This window comes from Oncorhynchus nerka, linkage group LG4 (genome assembly GCF_034236695.1).
Source record: "Oncorhynchus nerka isolate Pitt River linkage group LG4, Oner_Uvic_2.0, whole genome shotgun sequence".
Classification (NCBI taxonomy): domain Eukaryota; kingdom Metazoa; phylum Chordata; class Actinopteri; order Salmoniformes; family Salmonidae; genus Oncorhynchus; species Oncorhynchus nerka.
Genome location: NC_088399.1, coordinates 76,392,550 through 76,418,593, shown reverse-complemented (window position 1 = coordinate 76,418,593; position 26,044 = coordinate 76,392,550). Strand labels below are relative to the sequence as shown.

The 26,044-nt window shown below is 45.6% G+C and overlaps 2 protein-coding genes across 6 annotated transcripts in view; one reads left to right on the top strand and one right to left on the bottom strand.

The window, feature by feature from the left end:
- Nucleotides 1–4,456: 4,456 nt before the first annotated feature.
- On the bottom strand, nt 4,457–8,034 carry zftraf1 (zinc finger TRAF-type containing 1). Of its 2 annotated transcripts, none has more exons than XM_029659199.2 (6): nt 6,928–8,034; nt 6,131–6,225; nt 5,835–5,978; nt 5,086–5,306; nt 4,770–4,948; nt 4,457–4,685 (listed from the first exon to the last, which is right to left on the bottom strand). In XM_029659199.2, the coding sequence occupies exons 1-6, from the start codon at nt 7,228–7,230 to the stop codon at nt 4,473–4,475; spliced, it is 1,155 nt and encodes a 384-aa protein (XP_029515059.1). In that variant the 5' UTR covers nt 7,231–8,034; the 3' UTR covers nt 4,457–4,472. The 2 variants fall into 2 exon arrangements, with proteins under 2 accessions (XP_029515059.1, XP_029515060.1); XM_029659200.2 differs by having other exon boundaries at nt 5,095–5,306; nt 6,928–8,029.
- A 3,459-nt stretch (nt 8,035–11,493) lies between these two features.
- Nucleotides 11,494–26,044, top strand: part of arhgap4b (Rho GTPase activating protein 4b) — a 30,417-nt gene continuing 15,866 nt past the window's right edge. For 2 of the 4 annotated variants that reach the window (XM_065017843.1, XM_065017841.1), the window contains exons 1-7: nt 11,496–11,847; nt 12,994–13,127; nt 21,099–21,270; nt 21,613–21,775; nt 21,960–22,022; nt 22,135–22,308; nt 22,774–22,902. In XM_065017843.1, the coding sequence (XP_064873915.1) occupies nt 13,058–13,127; nt 21,099–21,270; nt 21,613–21,775; nt 21,960–22,022; nt 22,135–22,308; nt 22,774–22,902 (771 nt within the window). In that variant the 5' untranslated portion in view covers nt 11,496–11,847; nt 12,994–13,057. Of the gene's footprint in view, nt 11,848–12,993; nt 13,128–21,098; nt 21,271–21,612; nt 21,776–21,959; nt 22,023–22,134; nt 22,309–22,773; nt 22,903–26,044 lie in introns of all 4 variants that reach the window. The other 2 variants (XM_065017844.1, XM_065017842.1) reach the window with 2 other exon arrangements.

Here is a 26,044-nt window from a genome sequence, read left to right as displayed (position 1 = left end):
CGGCTGTGGTCTCTTTCACATTGAGTATTTGATCTGATTTTCTAATCTACACACTGCTGACATTGTTAGCATTGATTGTATCACAATTATTCAATTGTTGAACGGATGTTTATTTTTTATTTTTTACATTTGATAGATCCAGAATGTAATTCACAGAGAGCAATCTTACACTTATGAAAAATATAAAACGCAACATGTAAAAGATCCCAGATATTTTCCATTTATCTCTCAAATTTTGTGCACATTTATTTACATCCCTGTTAGTGAGCTTTTCTCCTTTGCCAAGATAATGAATCGATCTGACAGGTGGCATATCAAGAAGCTGATTAAACAGCATTGTCATTACACAGGTGTACCTTGTGCTGGGGACAATAAAAGGCCACTGTAAAATTTGCAGTTGTCATACAACACAATGCCACCGATGTCTCAAGTTGAGGGAGCATGCAATTGACATGACTGCAGAAATTGAATGCTAATTTCTCTACCATAAGCCACCTCCAACGCCATTTTAGAGTATTTGGCAGTACATTCAACCGGCATCACAACTGCAGACCACATTTATGGCATTGTGTTGGTGAGCGGTTTGCCGATGTCAACATTGTGTACAGAGTGCCCCATGGTGGTGGTGGGGTTATGGTATGGGCAGTCATAAGCTACGGACAACAAACACAATGGCATCTTATTGATGCCAATTTGAGATCCGAAGGCCCATTTTTGTGCCATTCATCTGCAGCCATCACCTCGTTTTTTTAGCATGATAATGCACAGCCCCACGTTGCAAGGATTTCTACAGAATTCCTGGAAGCTGAAAATGTCCCAGTTCTTCCATGGCCTGCATACTCACCAGACATGTCACCCATTGAGCATGTTTGGGATGCTCAGGATCGACTTGTACGACAGCGTCTTCCAGTTCCCGCCAATATCAAGGAACTTCACACAGCTGTTGAAGAGGAGTGGGACAACATTCCACAGCCTGATCAACTCTATGAGAAGGAGATGTGTCACGCTGCATGAGGCAAATGGTGGTCTCACCAGATATGGACTGGTTTTCTGATATACACCCCTACCTTTTAAGGTATCTGTGACCAACAGATGCATATTTGTATTTCCAGTCGTGAAATCCATAGATTAGGGCCTAATGAATTGATTTCAATTGACAGATTTCCTTATGAACTAACTCAGTGAAATTGATGCATGTTGCGTTTATATATATATTTCAGTATATTTACACCTTTTGTTGTGGTCCTGTCTCCAAAGTCTTGTCTTCACTCTTAAAGGTCCATCGAGGAGTTAGTGGTTGAGGGGCAGTAGGATCTGTAGTAGATGAGGACACCCACTACCATAATAACCACTGCTGTCCCTTTTGCAGAAAGGAAAAGAGTGATGTGAGGTTTAAAAAAAGACAAAACCACTCTATTAAGACATTTCGTGTGGCAATTTTTTAGTTCACCCTTTCTGCTCAGTATCTAACTGACTTTCTCTCCCTCACTCACTCATGGTCTCCATCGCTAACTCTCTCTCACACACACAAACCTTTACTGATGCAACATGGTCAATGATGAGACAAACACAAATTGATAAAATCATCCTCATTGTCACTATTTTCAGCAGTTAACAATTTGGATAACTCTCTCTCTCACACACACACTCACTCACTCACTCACAGGAGAGGAATGTATTTTTCAGTTTCCATGATCTTTAATAAAAAGGCAGCCATAGTGAGATGAGTCAGTGAGTCTATTGGTATAGAGACAAAAAGCATTAAAACACAGAATACAAGCCCTAGATAGGCCTGGAGGTGAGACAGATCTATAGAAATACTCAACCTAGATAGATCTGTCTTTACTCCTGACCTATCACAGTAGATTCTACTTTTAGTAATGTCACTCATCATCATAGCGTCACTCAAGTAAGTCTAACGCTCTAAACATGTCACCATAGTAATGCACCACACCCACCCCCTATACACACACACACTCACACACTGCCCCGAAGGGTTCTCCCCCTTTAGAACCGGAGTCATGGTCTAGTCCTCTAGAACAAGGTTGAGCTGGTGGACCATTCAGGTTATATTTTCCCTCTCGCTGAGATGAACCACCCTCCCATCGCCAATAACCTTATCTGAGACTAGAAGACTTGGGGTACCTCCCCAAGCTAATGCCTACACTTCAGCTCAGAGGACCAACACAGTCTCATGGCACGCAGACAAACTGGGTTCAAACCCTGGGCTTCCCCTCTCTCAGAGCAAGCTGGGGTTCTCCAATTGTAGCAGGTCTCTAGTACAGACCAACCAGAGCAGAGGGAGGAGTCCACATGTGTGCAAGTGTGTTTATAGGGATGTGTTCACTTGGGCCCAAAATTAATCTGTCTCTCCACACACACACACACACACACAAAAAAAACTAACTACAAAGGAAAAGTTCACAGGTATTTAAATATTCAGGGTTAAAAGAAAATATGAATTGGTATAAGTTAGCTTATAACATTAATATATAAATCACAACTAATATTTAAAGGGCTAATTAAAAAGGAACATGCAGAACACCTCTCCTGTGTGTCAAAGGGCAAAACACAGCCATCTTGGCTCTGGTCTTGGCTGCTCTCAGATACAAAATGAACACACAGACTAGGAGCAGGTCAGGGAGCAAGTGAGTGTGTGTGTGTGCGTACAGGTGGCTCAAAGACACACATACACCCTTTACCTCTCCATTGGACAAACTAACTGAGTGGTCAACAGAATTGAAAACTCACATTCACATCTTTGGAACGCGCCGGACCATCCTGCTTTGGTTGGTACAATGCATTCGGAAAGTATTCAGACCCCTTGATTTTTTAAAAACATTTTATTACGTCCTTATTCTAAAATGTATTAAATTTTTAAAAAATCCTCATCAATCTACACACAATACCCCAAAATGACAAAAGTGAAAACAGGTTGTTGTTTTTTAAAGTTTGCATTTTTTTATTTTTTTTATAATAATACCTTGTTACATAAATATTCAGACCCTTTGCTATGAGACTCAAAACTGAGCTCAGGTGCATCCCGTTTCCATTGATCATCCTTGAGATGTTTCTACAACTTGGAGACCACCTGTGGTAAATTCATTTGATTGGACATGATTTGGAAAGGCACACACACATCTATATAAGTTCCCACAGTTGACAGTGCATGTCAAAGCAAAAACCAAGCCATGAGGTCGAAGGAATTCCCCATAGAGCTCAGAGAAAGGATTGTGCCGAGGCACAGATCTGGGGAAGGGTACCAAATCATTTCTGCAGCATTGAAGGTCTCCAAGAACACAGTGGCCTCCATCATTCTTAAATGGAAGAAGTTTGGAACCACCAAGACTGTTCCAAGAGCTGGCCACCTGGCCAAACTGAGCATTCGGGGGAGAAGGGCCTTGGTCAGGGAGGTGACTAAGAACCCGATTGGAGCTCTGTCAGAGCTCCAGAGTTCCTCTGTGGATATGGGAGAACCTTCCAGAAGGTCAGGCCTTTATGGTAGAAAGGCCAGACAGAAACCACTCCTCAGGAAGAGGCACCTAACAGCCCATTTGCCTAAAGGACTCAGACCTTGAGAAACAAGATTCTCTGGTCCGATGAAACCAAAATTGAACTCTTTGGCCCGAATGCCAAGAGAGGGGCTGTAGGAAGGAGGAAACCTGGCACCATCTGTGGCAGGGATTGTGAGATGGAGGGAAAGATGAACGGAGCAAAGTACAGTGAGATCCTTGATGAAAACCTGCTCCAGAGCTTGAAATGATCTGCAGAGAAGAAAGGGGAGAAACCCCCCAAATACAGGTGTGCCAAGCTTGTAGCGTCATACCCAAGAAGAATTAAGGGTGTAATCGCTGCCAAAGCTGTTTCAACAAAGTACTGAGTAAAGGGTCTGAATACTTATGTAAATGTGTTATTTCAGTTTTTATTTATAATAAAATTTCTAAACATGTTTTTGGTTTGTCATTATGGGGTATTGTGTGTAGAATAATTATTTTAGAATAAGGCTGTAACGTAACAAAATGTGGAAAGGGGTCTGAATACTTTCCGAATGCACTGTATGTGCTACCTTAGGCTCAGGTGTCACCACCGAGTCCATAGCAACAACACCCTCTCTCCCCTAGCAACATCCCCGTCTCCATAGGAAGAACCATGTCAGTCTCTACAGACGAATTCCCCTGGCAACACCACCTTGTCTTCATAGCAACAATGAAAGCACCCCAAGTTAGGGTTCTATAAAACTCTCAGAAGTATGTCAGCCAGTGGTGTGTGTGTCTGTGTAAAGAGGTATCAGTGGTTCAGTGGTGTATCACTTTAATCTCAAACTTCAGGGGGTGAACAAGCTTTCCCTCTCTTCGTTCTCCTCCCCCCTTCCTCTACCCCTCTTTCAGTCCTCTCTCCCCCTCTCTCGGTCCTCTCTCCCCCCTTCCTCTACCCCTCTCTCCCCCTTCCTCTACCCCTCTCTCGCCCCCCGTCTATTTCTGGATCTGGAAGATGAAGAGTCGAAGGTTGATGTTCTTGGCAGCCAGTAGTTTGTTACACTCCACAGAGTCGGTGATGGGCAGGGGGACGTAGTCTGTCTCGTTGGTGTCGTTGCTGAACGCGTGGTGGTGGATCACAGGCTTGATCCTCACGTCATCGTACGGACCTTTCAACAGCAGGAAGGAACACTCTATAGCGGAGTTCACCTACAGAGAGGAGGAGGGTTAGCGAGAGAGAGTGTGTGTGAGTATGTCAGTGAGTGTGCGCGCATAAGTTCAGTGAGTGTGTACCTTGCTCTTGAGGATGAGCTGGAAGGAGAGGGTGCGTTTGCAGGAGAGGTTAGGGTTGCGCTCAGAGTCGTTGACCCTGGCCTTCAGAACCCAGGTTTGGTTCAACACGGTGAAACGAGGAGTCTCATAGTACAGACGGGTTATAAAGTCATCGGTGCGGTACGGCCGGAACTGGACCTCTGCGCAGGGGAGAGGGAGGGGAGGAATGAATTAGAGAGATCCATGTTTTCTATGTGTGTGACTGGTCCTTCAAGAACGATAGGAACGATTGTCCTGGTAGTCAGGTACGGTGTGTAAGACAGTGAGTACTGTGTACCTAGCCTACCTGTGAAGCCAATCTTCTCGTAACAGAGCAGGGAGAATATAGAGTTGTAAAGGGTTAGCTCTCTGCGGTGGCTCTGGTCCATCTCCCCCAGGATGCCCATCAGCTCTGTGCCAGTCTTGGTGGGGTGGCAGCACTCCTCCTCGTGGGCCGGCAGCTCGTGGAACGGCCCCTTCCACGGGCAGCCAATCCGCTTGTACTTACACTGTGTCACCCTGGCAACATATCAGGAGGTGGGAGTTTAGGGCCAATCATAAGGAGGAATAAGACCATAAGCGAATTTGTTTTGTGTCTATCAGCCAGTCCCAAATTGCTTCCTACCCTTCCCCCTTGGTCCAACCCCCTAGTTTCTGCAGATCTGTAAGGTGGAAGGAATATGGTACAATCTCCACCACTGCACTGCTTATACACATCACCCTATAGATCTACAAACATGGAGGGGTTAGGGCAGAGGGGGAGTGGTAAGAAGTGATTTGGGACCAGCTGTATAATTTCTGCTGGTTCTGTCAGTAACACCTGCAGCAGGGTCATCTGATCGTCATAACAACAACAGAAAAGGCACGCACACACACCCTGTAATCAGTTTGGTCAGTAAGTAGATCAGCTGTTTTCTTTTCAGAAGAGCAGCAAGTCATATCCCCTCCCTCCCCAAGGCCTAAGCAAACCACGTTCCTACAAATACATTGTAGGTCCCCACGAGGATAGAAAAACAAAGTGTGTGTGAATACCAATGAGGTGAGTACCTGTCTTGACACTCCTCTCTCTGGTGCCTCTCTAGGCTGGAGCGAGGGAACTGTTTGAGACAGAAGGGGCAGTCTGTGGGCAGCTCACTCACAGCCTTCTCTACAGCCAGGTTCCTACAACACAGGGACTTACTGATCTCACACCTAAAGGGAGAAGGGGGGGGGTAATCAATCAACCAGTCAATACAATTATATTTGTATAGAGACGCGGTTACTAATCTCACACTTAAAACAGTCACCTAAATCAGTCAATCACTCACTCAATTCAACTGTATTTATAAACTGTGTGTACAGACCTGCAGTTAGGACACGTGGCCTGCTCCTCTTTCAGACGAGAGTCAGCCAGCAGGTGGATGAAACAGCCAGCACACATCAGGTGACCGTTGGTGCACTGTAGAGCAGAGAGGAAAGGGTTAATGTAGGTGTGTCCATACTGTGGATAGTCGTCTTTATAAATCCGTGTTCATACGCTATACAGAAATGCATAGTACAGAGAAACACACAGGTCTGTGTATGTTTGTGAATGGCCATCTTTTCTAACCAGTCTTTGGGGGTGGGGAGAGCAGGTGTTATTTGAGGGCATACTACTCAGTACCAAACCACAGTAATGACACAGGTGTAAACTGGGTGTGAGGCAGGCAGTTCATTCAGTTTTGCCTATTTCTAACTCCTAGGGGGCAGCCTGGGATCCACACATCTGTATCTGTTCATGTCTTGTTGTTGGCTAATCTGAATAGAATCGGCAGCCATTTCAGACACCTAGCTATCTATCTACATCCAGATGATTTATAGATCAGATCATCTCTCTGCACTGCGCTGAGCTCTGGCTAACCCTCCTGAACAAGTTAGCTACAGAGTTAACGTAGCTGCTAGGCTGCGGCCCTGGGCCCTACAACTCTTCGCCTATAGTTACAGTCCGTGACAGGTGGTGCTCAGTCTACAAACTGTCTTCAACCCCCACTTCTTGCCTGACAGCCTAGTTAGCTAACTAACAGACATGTTAGTTAGGCTTACTTCATACGAAGTTAGCTAGCATTGACAAGAGGGCCAAAGTCAGTAGGCCAGGGACAGGCGTGTTTGTGACAGTATTTACCTGATACACGGAGGCTTTGGGCAGGTCTAGGCATACAGTGCAGCACAGGACTGAATACAGCCTCTCTTCCAGCTTTCCCGACTCTCCCTCCGGCAGTCTCATCCGCTTCTTGGGCGGCGGCTCGTCCGGATCCGACTCGGGACCGAGCCCCTCTCCTCTCCGGATGCTCACCTCCTCCTGCATAGACGGCCCCCCGACGACTGCCTCCAGGGCTGCCCCCACCGCAACAACACCCAGGCCGCCTGAGGAGGAGCCTGGGGTGGCCGCGACGCCCACCTCTCCCCGCTCTTCCACCGAGGACATGGTGGGTGGTGGTGATTGTCAGGCGTTAGCTAGCTACCCGTCACAAATGTTACCTAGCTGGCAGGTTTAACGTCACAGGCAAGGGAAAACCAAGCCACCAAGCTCAGGGTCAGTTGGCTAGCTAGATAGCGTGCCTGTTCGTAGGCAATGTTACGCAATAACGCGCTTGGAATTTAGAATCACGAACCCTCGCGTAACGTTCTGGAATATCCTAAATTGTTATTTGATATTCGTTTTTTGTAGATGGATATTTAGCGATGTTGGCAGATAAGCGAAATTCAGCTAGCTACTAGCCTATAGGTATCAAGCTCACAAAACACTCCAGTTCTCTCCGCTGTCTAGCTATAACAAAACACCCCGTCAGATGTTTTTGTGTTGTCCATTATTTTATTTGCCGTGCCAGCGCGTGAACGGACGTTCAGCAACTGCCCGGTTCGGCAGATCGGTTAATGGCTTTACCCCTGTACCAGCTCACTATCCACCGGCCCCCGGGAAGTGTCAGTTTTGGAAAAAGCAGAGATGTGTTCAGACAGTTCGCTGGGACTACTCTCTAACTACACAGCCATCTTTGTTTTTCTCCTGTCCGGACGGTCGCCTCCTCCTCTACCCGACTTCACTACACCCCTAGCTCGGCGCTAAGTATTTCCGATCCTTACTGGTGTTACTCAGCCAAGGTCACAAAAAAACTAAGCCCGAGTTTCGGAGAAACTGTCAATATTTTGCCAGTAGCTGTTATGGCCTTTCTTGCCAGTCCCTGGGCTGCATCGCGGATTGGCTATCAGTGGAATGTTTTGTTGTATCAGATGACTTGGGGGGGGAGAGTGTGGCTGCGCATGCGTAGTGGCTGCAGGGTCAGCGTGGTCGGACCAGTGACTGAATATACTGGTAGGATGAATTTAACTAAAATGGAGCACGTCACCTCACCAGCATGGCGTCACCTTCCTGGACACAGCCAGAAATGGCCAGACACATCATGCTACCAGAAAACCCTTGGTTGACCCTGCCCCTGCACAATGTACACTGTGCAAATCATGAAGAACACCTTGTAATATTGTGTTGTACTTGTACTCCTCCTTTTGCCCTCAGAACAGCCTCAATTTGTTAGGGCATGGACTCTACAAGGTGTCGAAAGCGTTACGTGGCGATGCTGGCATATGTTGACTTCAATGCGTCACACGGTTGTGTCAAGTTGGCTGGATGTTCTTTGGGTGGTGGACCATTCTTGATACCAAGGTGTGTTGCAATTCTTGACACATTCAAACCAGTGTGCCTGGCACCTAGTACCATAGGCCGTTCAAAGGCACTCAAATATTCTGTCTTGTCCATTCACCCCCTGAATGGCACACATACACAATTCATGTCTCAAGGCTTAAACATCCTTATTTAACCTGTCCCCTCCCCTTCATCTACATTGGTTTAACAAGTGACCTCAATAAGGGATCAAAGCTTCCACCTGGATTCACCTGGTCAGTCTATGTCATGGAAAGAGCAGGTGTTCTTAATGTTTTGTACACACAGTGTAGGCTAGCCTACAAACAGTACTAACAATAGGCCTCTCTTTCATTTGTCAAATGATGTAGGCTAATAGACTGATACATTCAGTGATAGGCCACCCCCAGAGGACCCAGGTGTTGCGATCTTGTTAAGGATCATTACACTGTTATTACACTATTTGGTCACTCAAAATAAAAGACTCTCAAAGGAAAACTTTGCCATAAATGTTTGTCTTGTATCTGAAACACCCATATTAACTTGTGAGCCAGAGAAGAAATTGAGCAGGAGGGGTTAGAGTTTGAGTAAGCCTTGTCTGTCTGTTGTGTAATTCTGTGAGTGTCGATGGTAGTTATTACCACCATTCTATTTAGGTTTATGTGTTTGAGAATAGAGTTATGCAAGCGGACGGTGTGTGTGTGAAATCTATGGCTTCCTTTAGTTTCAATCAGGGGACTCTTTTGTTGCTGTTTTTTCTTTATTGTATTTGACTGCTTTATGTTGTTTTACTGTATTTTACTATATCCATTCACAAGAGTGAAACCTTCAGTCCCTTCCCCCATCTTCCAGTTGTGCCAATCCGGTTGCTGTGAGGTGTTTATGGGGGGTGACAGCTGTCAATCAAAATGGCTGAGCAACCCAGGATATCCTCAGGGCAGGAAGGGGGAGCTAGTCTGAATAGTGTGTGGAGGGGTTTGACTTGAGATTGCAGTTTTGTGTGTGTATGTCGGCGTGGGTGGGTGGGGTTGTTAGACGTGTGCGTGTGTGTGTGCAGGGGCAGGATCTCATGGTATCAGTTGTCTGATCAGGCACCGTAGGGTTGTAGCATGTCTTTGGCCAAAGGGACATGCCTTAAATGAGCTAAATGACATGGTCAGAGACCAATATCTGCTATTCGCGTGCGTGCGAGCACACACACAAACACACTCACACACAGGTTACTCAGCAGTCACTACCCTACCATCAATCGTCAAACAAGATTAATATGTAGCATATGTACACAAAACAGTTCCCTTTCCCCTTTACACCCAGGAGGAGACAGGAAGTGAACCTGCGCCAGAAAAGTCACACTGCCATTGGTGACACCACATCATCATCACCTCCTCTCACACTGAACCACTCCAAATACAACTCAACTCTTACTTAACAACTTAACTTAACAATTTAACTTACTTAACAACTTAACTTAAAGACATGCTCCGGATCTTTGGCGACTAGTAAGTATTTTTGAAACCTCCTGCTTTGAGCTGGATCGGTCAATGTGTAGTTCATACATGCATAATCTATGAGCAGAATTACTGTTTTACCTCAATTAGCCACAAAATCCCTAGTTTGAAAGCAACTGTTTTTCTGGAAGCTGTGCTGCGCCATTTTCTCTACATTTCCCCCCACATGGGCCAGCACCCTAGATATTCGAGTTCAGCCAATGAGCTTCAGCCCCTCGCCATTTGAGTGACAGCCAATGAGCTAGCAAGAGGCACATCATGCACACAAAGAGAGAGAGAGCAATGACGTGTAGTAGTAAGCCATTTTCAGGGAACACTTTTGCCTCATGAGCGTTGCTTTCAGAACTACTGGCTAAAAAGTATACAAAAGTACCAGAGAATCTCTTTAACTTACCCTGGCTATAGTCAAATCCACAAGACTACATATCACAAACCAGAGGAGGCTGGTGGGAGAAGCTATAGGAGGACAAACTCATTGTAATGGCTGGACTTTAATCAATTGAATGGTATCAAACATAAGGAAACCACATTTGACTCTGTTCCACTCATTCTCTTCCAGTCATTATAATGAGCCCCTCCTCCAATAACTCCCCCCACCAGCCTCCTCTGCCAAAAGCTGTCTCGGGTATTCGGTTGTGGTTTTATTGAGGGTTTATCATCGACATCACATAACTACATTCTCCACATTGCAATAGTGATTTGTAGTTTCCTCAGATACCGCTATAGCTAGCGTTTCCCTCCGTATACACCAGGTGGTGCCAATACGCCAAAATATGCTATTGTTCTGGAATTGAATCAAAAGCATATCACATCTATACAGTGTTCGTCTATGTCGTGACCTGTTTTTTGATACTGCTGCCACTGTTCTTTTCACTAATGAACCTTATTATTGAAAATGTCATTTATTTTCTCTATAAGTATAACGTTTTTGGGGGGGTATAGCAACCTATGTATATTTTTTTCTGCTGTTTTTATTATGCTGAAACCAAATTGCTCTGCAATGGGCCAATAGAGAATCTGAATCAGCCAATTAACCATTGTTGGCTACATATGTTGAAAATGACTGTATCAAATATGTGTTATAACTAGCGTTTTCTCTCCTCACCACATCCGCTGTGACTGAGCAGAGATGAAGGATGCAGAGGAGACAGTGAGCAACACTGTGTGTATCTGTGTGTATATATGTATGTGTGTGTGCGCGTGCATGTGTGTTGAGAGACAAGGGGCTGTTCGATGGTGATTTTAATTAAGCTAAACAATACAAGGTCGTCAGAAAAACATTTAATGGCTGAGAAAGAGAAAGGGAGATGGAGGGAGAGTTCGAGAGAATGGGAGGGAGAGATGGAGGGAGAGGGAGGGGGCGATATAGACAGGGAGGGAGGGTGTGAGGGAAAGGGAGAGAGAGAGAGGCTGAGAAGGGAAGACAGTATCTGGTATTTCTAGTAGGCCTCGAGGAGGAAAGAGGAGAGGATGGGGGTGTGGCTTAGGTTATGACATTCACTGAGAGAGAGAGAGAGTTCTGTGTGTGTGTGTGAGAGAGAGAGGGAGAGATAGGGAGACAGGGAGGAGGGCTAAGTATGTATGTGACAGAGAGGATGAAAATGAGATGGGGACAGAGAAGAGGGCTGTGTGTGTAAAAGAGAGGGAGAAAAAGAGGGAAATATAAGAGAGCTGTGTTTGATAGAGGGAAGGAGAAAAAAAGAGATTGAGGGAGGGCTGTTTTGAGGATGTGCTTGAAAACGGAGGAGGGAGGAGGCAAAGGAGAGAACTGAGCTGAGAAAAATCTGTCTGATCCGCACACTGGTCTCTGCGATAGAGGAGAGAGGGAGGAGGAGAAGAGAGGCGGAAGAGAAGAGAGGATAGGAAGAAGAAGCGAGAGAACACAGGACTGCACAGGGAGGTACTGCTGTCATGGGTTGCGTTATTCATAGCTATGACAGAGGCGTGTGTATGAGTTTGTGTGTGTGTATGTATGTATGAACAATTAATGTATTACACTGTTTGTGTGCATGCATGTGTGTCTGTGTGCCTGTGTGCCTGTGTGTGTGTGTATGACTGCATTGACCCTGCGTTTGCTGATGTATGATGGATGGAATATGATGGTTAGATTATTAATGATGTAATGTTAGTGCAGAATTTTCAGTGTGTCCGTGTGTCTGTGTGTGTGTGTGTTTGTCTATATATCTTAATTGTGTGTTTGTGGATGTGCATATAAATCGTGCCGATGAATGTGTTTAGGTGTGTGTGTGTGTTCATTCGTTTCATATATTGTGTGTGCACATGCACAGTTGGGCAATTTGACATGATCAAATGTTTCTGCGCATGAGCTCAGCTAGCCAACACCGCCATGACACTGCTTCATAATGTGTGTGTGTGTCACACTACTTAATAGCGTGATCAGGGATTTCTATTGGAGCAGACGTATCTGAGACTCTTCATATCATATACAGTATCTATAGTCTATCCACTGATGTTCCAGCCAGCTATCAGTGGATTAGCATGTGCTAGCCAGTTAGTTTTAATAGGAAGCAACATGGAAGAGGTTCTAAAAGGCAAGGTGAAGCTGTCTGTTAGCAGTACAGGATGTGGCAGGGTGTGCGTGTGTTTGTGTGTGAACCCTAACCCTACAGCACTTCATAACCTTCATTATTCAGATTACTCATCGTCTCCCGATGCGGATGCGCAGGACTATGGTGGATGAAGGAACCAATCTACCTTTTCAGACTGCCAGAGTATTTATCTGGTCAATATGGCAGTGTGTTATGTCTGTTGTTTGTAACAGTGTGTTATATGCGAAAATGTGATTGCATTATAAATTGTATTTGAATATTTAAGGACTCTTTGACGATTAGTCCAAATGAGGACTAAAGGAGATAAAATGAGATGAAATATCCTTCTCTCTCGCTTCCTCTTTCTCTGTCTTTCTCGCTCTTTCTTTTTCTTTCTCTCTTTTCATCTCTTTTTCTCTCTGTATTGCTCTTTCTCTTCCACTCTATTCATCTCTCTCCCCCCTTTCTCTCTCTCTCACTCATGTTCATCTGCTTAGACAGATTCATATTGGAGACCTGGAGGATCTATTGACAGGGTTAGAGGTCAGGGACTAGGCAGACATGATGACATCACATGGAAAGCTGAGGATGCAGAGAGGGAGTCTATATGAGTATGACTCCCAGATCAAAGGTGAGAACACATACTTTTCTGTGTGTGTGTGTGTGTGTGTGTGTGTTCATACATACAGTATACTGCATGTACTGTCTAACTTGTATTGTCGCGTGTATGTTCATGTGAGTTCATACATGTGTGTATGTGTGTACACGTGTGTTCGTGTGTGTGTTCATGCATGTACTGTGTGAACTTCTTTTGTGATCAAATGTTTTTTATTTAGTAATAATAACTGTCAGCAAACATGAATACATACAAACACAATTAGGTTACAACTCCCCATCCCAGCCCACCCAAGGACTTTAGGGATCAAATTAAATCAACACACATTGACCAGAAAAATAAAAAATAATAACTTAAAGCAGCACATTGAAAGTACCTTCTGTAGCTCCGTGAACGCACCACAGACACTGACTGTACAAAATATCAGGAACCCCTTCCTAATATTGCATTACACCTCCTTTTGCTCTCAGAACAGCCTCAATTTGTTGGGGCATGGACTCCACAAGGTGTCAAAAACATTCCACAGTGATGCTGGCCTATGTTGACTCCAAAGCTTCCCACAGTTGTGTCGAGTTGGCTGGTCGTGGATCTCTACTGCGAAAATAGCTTGTTCCATCTCATCCCTCAGATGCTCAATTGGATTGAGATCTGGTGACTGAGCAGCCCACTGCAGTAAGCTGAATTCACTGTCATGTTCGTGGAACCTTTCCTGGACAATTCTGGCCTTGTGGCATTGGGCATTATCCTGCTGAAAGAAATGTCTTTTCATATGGATACACTGCTGCGATGAAGGGATGCACCTGATTGGCCATGATGTTCAGCTATCCTGTGGCATTCAAACATTGCTCCACTTTTATCAAGGGGCTCAATGTGTGGCATAAAAACACACTCCACACCATCACACCACCATCATCAGCCTGCAATATTGACACATGGCATGATGGATGCATGTACTCGTGTGGTTTTCTCCACACCGTGGTCCTCCCATCAGTGTGAAACAGCAGGAACCAGGATTCATCAGACCAGGCAATGTTTTCCCAATTCTCCAGTGTCCAGTGTTTTCATTCCTTAGCCTACTGCAACTGCAGTTTCATGTTTTTTGCTGAAATAAGTGGAACTCTGTAAGGTCATCTGCTGCCATACCCCATTCGTCTCAAGATACAACAAGTTGTGCATTCTTTTATGGGTCTTTGGGCAACAATGTTGTAATGGGCTGTCTCCTCTCCTTTGTCTTCCTAATGTTTTGTAAAAAGTGAGTATACATTGATGGATAAAGAGTGAGTGTTGAGGCTTCCATCGTACTACAATCATTTTCTTGGAAGCCTTTAGGCCAGCAACAAATCAAATCAAAGTGTATTGGTCATGTACACAGATTAGCAGATGTTATGACAGGTTCAGCGAACAGTGCAATACCTAGCAATAAAACAATTATTACACACATAATCCAGCCAAATACAAAAAAATAAGTTACATAGGCTGAGCCATGACTAGAATACAGTTATACATATAAAGTGGGTGAAACAATATGTAAACATGGCCACGCAGTCATGAGTGAACAGGGAGCACAGGAGGGGGCTGAGCATACACCCCTGTGGGGCCCCGGTTTTGAGGGTCAGCGTGGCGGTGTTGTTGACTACCTTCACCACTTGGGGTCAGCCCAAGACCCAGTTGCACAGGGAGGGGTTCAGACCCAGGGAGCTGAGTTTAGTGTTGAGCTTGGAGGGCACTATGGTGTTGAAGGCTGAGCTGTAGTCGATGAACAGCATTCTTATAGGCATTTCTCTTGTCCAGGTGGGATAGGGAAGTGTGCAGTGCAATGGAATTGCAGTTGGTCTAGGGTGTCGGGTAAGGTGGAGTTGATACGGTCACTAACTAGCCTCTCAAAGCACTTCATGATTACAAAAGAGAGTGCTACAGGGCGATAGTCATTTAGTTCAGTTACCTCCGCCTTCTTGGGTACAGGAACAATAGTGGACATCTTGAAGGATGTGGGGACAACTGACTGGAATATGGAGTGATTGAATATGTCCGTAAACACTCCAGACATCTGCACATGCTCTGAGTACGCAGCTTGGAATGCCATCTGAGCCAACAGCATTGCGAGGGTTAACACGCTTAAATGACGTACTTACGTCGATCATGGAGAACGAGAGCACACAGTCCTCATGACCGCTGGAGGCCCGTGTCGGTGGCTCGATTTTGTTTTCCTCGAAGCGGGCGAAGAAGGTGTTTAGCTCGTCCAGGAGTGAGGCGTTGGTGTCCGCGATGTGGCTGGCTTTCCCTTTGTAATTCGTGATTGTCTGGAGTCCCTGTCACATAGGTCTCATGTCTGAACCATCGAATTGCAACTCCACTTTGTCCCTGTACTCTCGTTTTGCCTCTTTGATTGCCTTATAGAGGTTGTAGCTGGTCTGCTTGTGCATGTCCATTTTCCCAGTCACCTTGCTACGGTTAAATGTGGTGTTCTATGCATTCCCTGATTAACCCAGTCACAGTCAGTGTATACACTGAATATACAAAACATTAGGAGCATCTTCCTAATATTGAGTCGCACCCCCCTTCTCTTTTGCCCTCAATTCGTCAGGGAATGGACTCTACAAGGTGTCAAAAGCATTACAAAGGGATGTTGGCCCATGTTGACTCCAATGCTTCCCACAGTTGCGTCAAGTTGGCTGGATGTCCTTTGGGTGGTGGACCATTCTTGATACACACAGGAAACTGTTGTTTGAAAAACCCAGCAGCCTTGCAGTTCTTGAAACCTAGCACCTGCTACCATACCATGTCTTGCCCATTCACCCTCAATGGCACACATACACAATCCATTCAATTGTCTCAAGGTTTTAAACTCCTTCTTTAACCAGTCTCTTCATCTACACTGACTGAAGTGGATTTAACAAGTGACATCAATAAGGGATCATAGCTTTCACCTGGTCAGTCTATTTCATGGAAAGAGCAGGTGTTCTTAATGTTTTGTTTACTCAGAGGCAACCTGGAACATTTCCATGTCCGCGTGATCAAAACAATCTTGAAGCATAGATTCCAATTGGTCAGAATGGAAGAATGTGCATCTGACAAAGATAAATGAAGTACATAAAAACATTTAAAAAGTCAAATAAAAGGAGATGCAGGAATATTTAACACAGTGGACAAGTTTGATGCTACTTCATCCCAGAATATACACACCTAAGGGCATTCCCAAAACATGTGTATAAAGGTACCAGGGCCTGTGGTATGACTTAAAGTAGTGATGGATGTTTTAACAATCCATCTTTCCTACAACAGCAGAAGATGTAACATGTGTTTCCCAAAACACCACACAGAGAACCAAAGTAACGAAAGGAAAGGAGCGCTGTTCTCGGATCAGCTTTCTCCATTCAAATCTTTCCATAACATTAGAATTATTTCAGAACTCAGAAGATAGATATTACCACCTACGGCTGCAAATATTGAGGCAGCTTATTGTAATGCTTACCCAATGAAAATACACTAAATCAGATTTGGCACATGTTAGGCTATCAAATGTATGTATGAAACCCTTTTTAAATCAGCAGATGTCAAAGTGTAATGATGACGCCGTGAGTCAAGAAGCAGGTGCAGGTAAAACGTTAAATGAAAACAACAAACGTAAAACAAGACAGCGTAACAGAAGCGCAGTAACATGAACACAGGTGCAAGACCAACTGAGCAATGAACAAAAGGAAGGGACCTGTGAAGGGGAGGTAATGAGGTCCAGGTGTGAATCATAATGATGAGTGCCAGGTGAGCGTAATGATGAGTGCCAGGTGTGCGCAATGATGATTCCCAGGACCGGTGGTTATTATTTTGGCGATGCCGGAGGGTAGGAGCAGGAACATGACACAAAGTGCTTATACAGAAACCCAGCCTAAAACCCCAACAGCAAGCAATGCAGATGTAGAAACACGGTGACTAGGAAAAAACCTAGTGAGGAACCAGGCTATGAGGAGTGGCCAGTCCATTAAGCCATTAAGGCCAGATTATTCTTCAAGATTTTCAAACATTCATAGATGACCAGCAGTCAAATAATAATCACAGTGGTTGTAGAGGGTGCAATAGGTCAGCACCTCAGGAGTAAATGTCAGTTGGATTTTCATAGCTGAGTATTCAGTGGTCAAGAGAGCAGATGAGGTACAGAGAGAGAGAGAGATGGAGAACAAGAGAGAGAGGGTTGAAAACAGCAGGTCCTGGACAAGGTAGAACATCTGGTGAACAGGTCAGGGTTCCATAACCACAAGTAAAACAGCAGAAACTGGATCAGCACCACAACCAGGTGGAATGGGGACAATCGGGAGTCATTAGGCCAGGTAGTCCTAAGGCATGATCCTAGGCCTTAGGTCCTTCGAGAGAGAGAGAGATGGGACAATTAGAGGGAGCATACTTAAGTTCACACAGAACACCAGATAAGACAGGAGAATTTCACGGGATTGGACAGATTGACCCTAGCCCCCCGACACATAGACTATCGCAGCATAGATATTGGAGGCTGAGATAGGGGGGGTCGGGGGACACTGTGGCCCTGTCCGACCTATACCCCCGGACAGGCCCAACCAGGCAGGATATAACCCCACCTACTTTCCAAAGCACAGCCCCCGCAACACTAGAGGGATATTAACAGACCACCAACTTACTACCCTGAGACAAGGCTGAGTAGAGCCCACGAAGATCTCCTCCACTGCACAAGCCCGAGTGGGCGCAAAATTGGACAGGAAAATCACATCAGTGACTGAACCCACTCAAGTCATGTATAGTAAAAAAAAAAAAGCCTGGCACGACATGACTCACCCCTCCTAGGGACAGCATGGATGAGCACAAGTAAGCCAGTGACTCAACCCCCGTAATGGGGTCAGAGGCAGAGATCCCAGTGGAGAGAGGGGAGCCGGCCAGGCAGAGACAGCAAGGGCGGTTCGTCACTCCAGTGCCTTGCCGTTCGCACCCCTGGGCCAGACTACACTCAATAATAGGACCTACTGAAGAGATGAGTCTTCAATAAAGACAAAGTTCGAGACCGAGTCTGTGTCTCTCACTTGGATCGGCAGACCATTCCATAAAAATTGAGCTCTATAGGAGAAAGCCCTGCCTAAGAACAATAAGGAGGCCTGCGTCTTGTGAACGTAGCGTACGTGTAGGTATGTACGGCAGGACCAAATCGGAGAGATAGGTAGGAGAAAGTCCATGTAATGCTTTGTAGGTTAGCAGTAAAACCTTGAAATCAGCTGTAGCCTTAACAGGAATATGATAATTTGGGGTTCTAGTCAAGATTCTAGCAGCCGTATTTAGCACTAACTGAAGTTTATTTAGTGCTTTATCCGGTTAACCAGAGAGTAGAACATTCTGGTAGTCTAATCTAGAAGTGACAAAAGCATGGATTAGCTTTTCTGCATCATTTTTGGACAAAAAGTTGAAGATTTTTGCAACGTTACGAAGATGTAAAAAATATTCTTGATACGTTCGTCAAAAGGGACATCAGGGTCCAGAGTAACACCGAGGTCCTTCACAGTTTTATTTGAGACAACTGTACAACCATTAAGATACATTTTCAGATCCAACAGCAGATCTCTTTGTTTCTTGGGACTCAGAACTAGCATCTCTGCTTGGTCCAAGTTTAAAAGTAAAACATTTGCCACCATCCTCTTCCTTATGTTTGAAACACAGGCTTCCAGGGTAGGCAATTTTGGGGCTTCCCTATGTTTCATCGAAATGTACAGCTGTGTGTCATCCGCATAGCAGTGAAAGTTGACATTGTGTTTCCGAATGACCAAGGGATAGAATATATAGTGATCAATTGATTTGTCAGAGGACAAACCATCCACAGAGACGAACTGATATCTTTCTGACAGATAAGATCTAAACCAGGCCAGAACTTGTCCGTGTAGACCAATTAGGGTTTCCAATCTCTCCAAAAGAATGTGGTGATCGATGGTGTTAAAGGCGGTACTAAGGTCTAGGAACACGAGGACAGATGCAAAGCCTTGGTCTGACGCCATTAAAAGGTCATTTACCACCTTCACGAGTACAGTCTCAGTACTATGATGTGGTCTAAAACCAGACTGAAGTGTTTTATATGCATTATTTGTCTTCAGGAACGCAGTGAGTTGCTGTGCAACAGCTTTTTCTATCATTTTTGAAAGGAATGGGAGATTCGATGTAGGCCGATAATTTTTCAAACCTGTAATTATAATAGATTTTTGGGGGGGGTTAGAATCATTTGATTTAGACAACGTGCCTACCACTTTGAAGATGAAAAATATTTTTTTATTGTGAAACAAACAAGAAATAAGACAAAAAATAGAAAACTTGAGCGTGCATAACTATTCACCCCACCAAAGTCAATCCTTTGTAGAGCCACCCTTTGCAGCAAATACAGCTGCAAGTCTCTTGGCACATCTAGCCATTATTCAAGGCAAAACTGCTCCAGATCCTTCAAGTTGGATGGGTTCCCCTGGTGTACAGCAATCTTTAAGTCATACCACAGATTCTCAATTGGATTGAGGTCTGGGCTTTGTCTAGGGCTAGGCCATTCCAAAACATTTAAATGTTTCCCCTTAAACCACTCGAGTGTTGTTTTAGCAGTATGCTTAGGGTCATTGTCCTGCTGGAAGGTGAACCTCCGTCCCTGTCTCAAATCTCTGGAAGACAAACAGTTTTCCCTCAAGAATTTCCCTGTATTTAGCGCCATCCATCATTCCTTCAATTCTAACCAGTTTCCCAGTCCCTGGCGGTGAAAAACAACCCCACAGCATGATGCTGCCACCACCATGCTTCACTGTGGGGATGGTGTTCTCAGGGTAATAAGAGGTGTTTGGTTTGCACCAGACGTAGCATTCTCCTTGATGGCCAAAAAACTAAATGTCAGTCTCATCTGACCAGAGTACCTTCTTCCATATGTTTGGGGTATCTCCCACATGCCTTTTGGCGAACACCAAACGTTTTTGCTTATTTTTTTCTTTAAGTAATGGCTTTTTTCTGGCCAATCTTCCATAAAGCCCAGCTCTGTGGAGTATACGGTTTAAAGTGGTCCTATGGACAGATACTACAGATACTCCGCAGTGGAGCATTGCAGCTCCTTTAGGATTATCTTTGGTCTCTTTGTTGCCTCTCTGATTAATTCCCTCCTTGCCTGGTCCGTGAGTTTTGGTGGGCGGCCCTCTCTTGGTAGGTTTGTTGTGATGCCATATCCTTTAATTTTTTAAATAATAGATTTAATGGTGCTCTGTGGGATGTTCAAAGTTTCTGATATTTTTTTATAACCCAACACTGATCTGTACTTCTCCACAACTTTGTCCCTGATCTGTTTGGAGAGCTCCTTGGTATACACGCACCACTTTTCAGTTTGTATTTTTTTTAGAATGTTTTGAAACAAGTCATTTCACCAATTTGGACTATTTTTTGTAAATCCATTGCATGAAATCCAAATAAAAATCCATTTAAATTACAGGTTGCAATGCAACAAAATAGGAAAAATGCCAAGGGAGATGAATACTTTTGCAAGGCACTGTATTTCAATATGATTGAAATAGGCCTATAGCTTACTGTTTATATTATAATGCAGTCTCCTCAGTTTTCATTTGAAGCTTATTTTTATATGTAGCTTGTTTGTATCAATTGAATAGACATTGGTACCTTTTCATTTGTAATCACCTTTGTTCTGAGGTCAGAGAGATGGATAAACCATGTGATTCTATGCTTAGCTGAGCTCTTCTATGTATATATTGACTCGGGATGGCAAAAAGGCATCTAACAATGCACTTAGCTGTGGCCTGAGTGGTTTGAGGCAGGCGTTAGATTACGGGTGTTTTCGACTTTATTTAAGGCAAGTCAGTTAAGAACAAATTCTTTTTTACAATGACGGCCCATTAATAATTAATACATTTTTTGATCAGATCTGTTCGTGATCGCCTCTGTTGTGAACTTCGTACGTGTGTCTGTGTGGACCTGTGTGTGTGCGTGTGTCTATGTGTGTGTGTGTAGACCTGCGGGCCCAGCTGTGTGACCAAATGAAGGTTCTGGACGGTCAGGTGGAGGTCAAAGGTCAACAGCTGTCTGACCTGTCCGAGTTCTTCCGTCGTCGTGGTGACATTGAGGCGGAGTATGCCCGTGCCCTCGACAAACTTACAGAGAGGTTCACCCTAAAGACCAAGAGGTGTGTGTGTGTGTGTGTGTGTGTGTGTGTGTGTGTGTGTGTGTGTGTGTGTGTGTGTGTGTGTGTGTGTGTGTGTGTGTGTGTGTGTGTAAAGAAAAAATTCTGCATTGTTTATTTTGCTTTTATTGCTTGATCTGTTTATACTGACTGGCAGACATTATTATTGGTGGAATGTTAGTATAGGGAACTCAATGATAATATTACGTAAATTGGTTTAAGTCTTGCCCTCTCTGTCCTCACCCTGTCTCCCCCCCCCTGTCTCTCCCCCTCTGTCTCTCCCTATCTATCTTTCCCCCTCTGTCTTTCTCTCCTCTACCCCCTCCTCCCCCTCCCTCCCTGTAGGAAGGAGCAGAGTGGTCAATCAGTGTCTCAGTGTTGGTCAGTTTTGTTGACTCAGACACGTGCAGAGAGCAGAGAACATGCAGCGCTGAGTGACTCCTGCTCACACACACTCACACAGCGACTCACACACTGCTCAGAGGACACACACCGCCTGGCAAAACGGGTAAACACACATTCATATTTACAGTACCTGAACAAATGATCGACCCACTTCCTTTGGCTTCCAGTCAAGATCGTCTGTACATCAAATTATACGTATTTTTCACTGATCTACACAACTCCAAAATCTAAAAGTGAAAATGTGATAGCGTGTTACACTGTCTGATGACTGATATGTCTCTGATCAGAGTAAGGAGGTGGGAGTTCAGATGCAAGATGAGCTACTGAAGGTCACCACTGAACTGCAGACGGTACGAACATACCTCAGTCACTAACGATGTGGACAAAAGTAAAAAGATGAAGATTGTATCACTAGTGTGTGTGTGTGTGTGTGTGTGTGTGTGTGTGTGTGTGTGTGTGTAGGCTCTGAGGACATACCACCAGTACCATACAGAGAGTCTGACAGCGGAGGGGAAACTAAAGGAAGCCACACGATTGGAGGAGAGACAGACAGGGAAGTCAGCTGAACTGGGGATAACCCAATCAGGAGGCCAGCGGCGGAGCTCTGTGAAGAAGATGGAGAAAATGATGGAAAAGGTAAGGGTCGCGTCTGACTACACTGCCAGATCTCACAATGTATTTACTATAACAGCTAACCACATCGTATGATATAACAATCTGATGCTCGACTGCACAGTCCATGATGTGGCACATAACCATTTGTTAATCCAATGCAACGTCTGCAATGAAGTCAGCCTGGAGGGTGGCCAAGGTTGTTGTTGAGATGTGTGTGGTTTTCATGTGGCACAGGATACAGACAGTTTTGTAGAGTTTTGAGTCAGACATCCTGTGCCACATGAAAACCACACACAACGGAACAATAATGTGAGCTACTTCTGTAGTGCCAAATCAAACCAACTACAGCTAGTGTCAAACCCCTTGACCCTAAACCCTAACATCTAACAACTGGCCTGAGCCTGTACCAAAGGCAGTATGAATCAAGGGACCTTCGTTGTCATTAGCTATTCTTTTAACCAAATTGTGTGTGTGTGCTCTCCATAGAGACATGGCAGAGTGCAGGAGACCCAGCTGAAGTGCACTAAGGCTCGTAATGACTATCTGCTGAATCTGGCAGCTGCCAACGCAACTATGAACAAGTACTATCTACAGGATCTCAGCACACTCATAGACGTGAGTCACTGTGTGTGTGTGTGTGTGTGTGTATGCGTGTTTTCGTGCGCGCTGGTGCCTTTGTGTGTGTCTGTTACGCAATCTTATATTATTGTGAGCGGACCAAGTAATTGGGCGTCACTCTAAAGCGGGAAGGTGGAATAAACGAGTCAGGAGTAGGTTTTCTATTGAGGGCATTTGGTCAACACAAACACTCCAACATAATCAATGAAAATCTTCCAAGGAAAAACATACATCTTCTTCTCCAGATGAAACAGGAACACAATACAATTATCTTTAAACTACAACAAAAGTCACGGGATTGTCACAGTCTTAGTGGTTCTTCCTGGATAGCTCCTCTCTCTCGGTGGCCATCTTCCAGAGATAGTTTTCCCCTCCTCTCTCTGCTGGTTCCATTCTCTCTCTTATAGGGGAAGGAGAATATGTCATTAGTACCGTCAGCTGTGCTTAATTGCCTCTGGTTACCTCGTCTCCCATGCCTTGTTGGGCTACTATCCATGAGCCCAGCCTGCCCTCTGGTGGTCCTTCCACATACCTTCCCCCCCAGGACCGAACCGGAGGGTCGGGCACCAGACGCACCGTCTTGGTCGAGTCGGGACAGCTCGTCTGCATTCCCGTTCCTCGATCCGGCCCTGTGGATGACATGGAAAGAGAACGGTTGTAAAGACAAAAACCATCTGGCTATTCTGTTGTTATTGTTTCTCTTACCAGCCATCCACGTGAGGGGCGCATGGTCAGTAACTAATGCAAACCTCCGACCCAGTAGGTAGTACCGGAGATAATCGAGGGCCCACTTGATGGCTAAGGCCTCTTTCTCTACGGTCGCATACCTCTGTTCCCGATCGCTGAGCTTCCTACCAATGAAGAGAATCGGCTTCTCTGCTTCACCTTTACCCTGAGTTGGCAATGGTTGCATATCCCGGGATAAAACGGCGATAATATCCTGTTATCCCTACGAAGGCCCGGACGTCTCGCTTGGTCCGGGATCGAGGCCAGTCACGAATTGCCCTGGTCTTCTCTGCCTGTGGGCGTATTTTCCCATTCCCCACGGTGTACCCCAGGTATTCCACTTCGGACAGGCCCAGGCAGCATTTATTTGGATTGGCTGTCAACCCTGTGGCTTCCAAACTCACGAGCACCACCTGTAATCGCAGGAGGTGACTATCCCAGTCCTCGCTGTGGATGACCTCATCGTCTATGTACGCCGCTGCATACTCTTGATGGGTCCGTATAATGGCATCCATGAGGCGTTGGAAAGTTGCAGCGGCACCATGCAGTCCGAAGGGCATCCTCACATACTGGAAAAGCCCCTCTGGGGTGGCGAAGGCAGTCTTTGGGCAATCCTCCAGAGCCACCGGCACTTGCCAATATCCCTTCGTCAAATCCAGGGTAGTGATGAACTTGGCCTTTCCTAAGCGCTCCAAGAGTTCATCCACGCGGGGCATGGGATACGCATCGAATGTAGAGATGGCATTCACGCCCCTAAAGTCGTTGCAGAGTCTCATACTACCATCGGAATTGGGGACCAGGACTATGGGACTGGACCACTCACTCGTCGATGGCTCGATCACGCCCATCCTCAACATCTCCCTTACCTCTTTCTTAGCGATGACTCGGCGAGCCTCAGGAATCCTGTAAGGGCGGATATGCACCTTCTTGCCGGGTTCAGTGTGGATATGGTGGAACAGGACATCTGTTTGTCCTAGGAATGGAGAGAATATTCGACCAAAGTTCATAATCAGCTTGTCTTAGCTGTCTTGACTGCTCCGGTAGGAGAGTTTGGCCACGGCGCACCTGTGGTAGAGCCTCCTCTTTTCCTTTGCCCTCCAGGGCCATCAAAGCCACCTCCTCCTCTCGTCCATGGTACGTCTTCAGCAGGTTTATGTGATAGAGTTGGACCTTCTTCCTCCTGTCAGGTTGCTTGATGAGGTAATTGACCGGTGAGACCCTCTTCATTACCTCGTAGGGCCCCCTCCACTGCACCAGCAAGCGATGTTCGGCCGTGGGCACAAGCACCATCACTTTCTCTCCCACGGTGAACTCACGGGGGGTCGCGGACTTATCATAGGCCCGACCTTGGGTCCTTTGTGCCTTCTCCATATGCTCCTTGACTATGGGCCACACTGCTGACAGGCGGTCTCTCATCAGGGTAACGTGTTCTATTGTGGATCGAAAGGGGCATGGTTGGGTCTCCCAGGTCTCCTTGGCTAAGTCGAGGATCCCTCAACAGGACCTGCCATAGAGCAATTCAAACGGAGAGAATCCAGTGGATGCCTGGGATACTTCTCGCAGGGCAAACATTAAGTGTGGGAGAAGCATGTCCCAGTTTTTCCCGTCTCGGGACACCACTCTTCTCCACATGCTTTTAATCGTTTTGTTCAAGCGTTCACACAACCCGTCTGTTTGAGGGTGGAATATTCTTGTACGTATCTGTTGAACCTGATATAACCGACACAAGTCCTTCATCAACCGGGACATGAACGGGGTTCCCTGATCGGTTAAGATCGTCTTGGGGAGGCCCACACGAGAGAACATCAGGAATAACTCCTTGGCAATTCCCTTTGACGACATGTTACGCAGGGGTATGGCCTCCGGGAACTTGGTAGCGTAATCTATAACCACTAGGATGTACTCGTGTCCTCTGGCGGATTTTGGGAGGGGTCCTACGAGGTCCATAGCTATGCGTTCAAAGGGAGTCTCTATGATGGGGAGAGGAATCAAAGGGTTACGTAGGTGTGGCCGTGGATCTGTACGTTGACATTGATCACACGTCCTACAATACCTGGCCACATCCCGGGTGACCCGGGGCCAATAGAATCTCTGCATGATTCTGTCAATAGTCTTGTCTCGTGCCAGGTGTCCTCCTAGGACGTGAGAATGGGCTAACTGTAGAACTGTATCCCTGTATGGTCTAGGCACCATTAGTAATTCCTGGTTTTCCCCCCTTCGTCGTACGACCCAGTATAAGAGACCCCGCCTGATTGCATAGTAAGGAAGAGGGGGCTCACCTGATCCGTCGACGTTCCTCCCGTCGATCACCTTCACCTTCCTCATGGCCTCCCTTAGGTCTGGGTCTCTATGCTGCGAGGTGCCGAACTGTCCCTTTAATTCCTGGGGCAGGTCGACCTCGGTAGAGGGATGT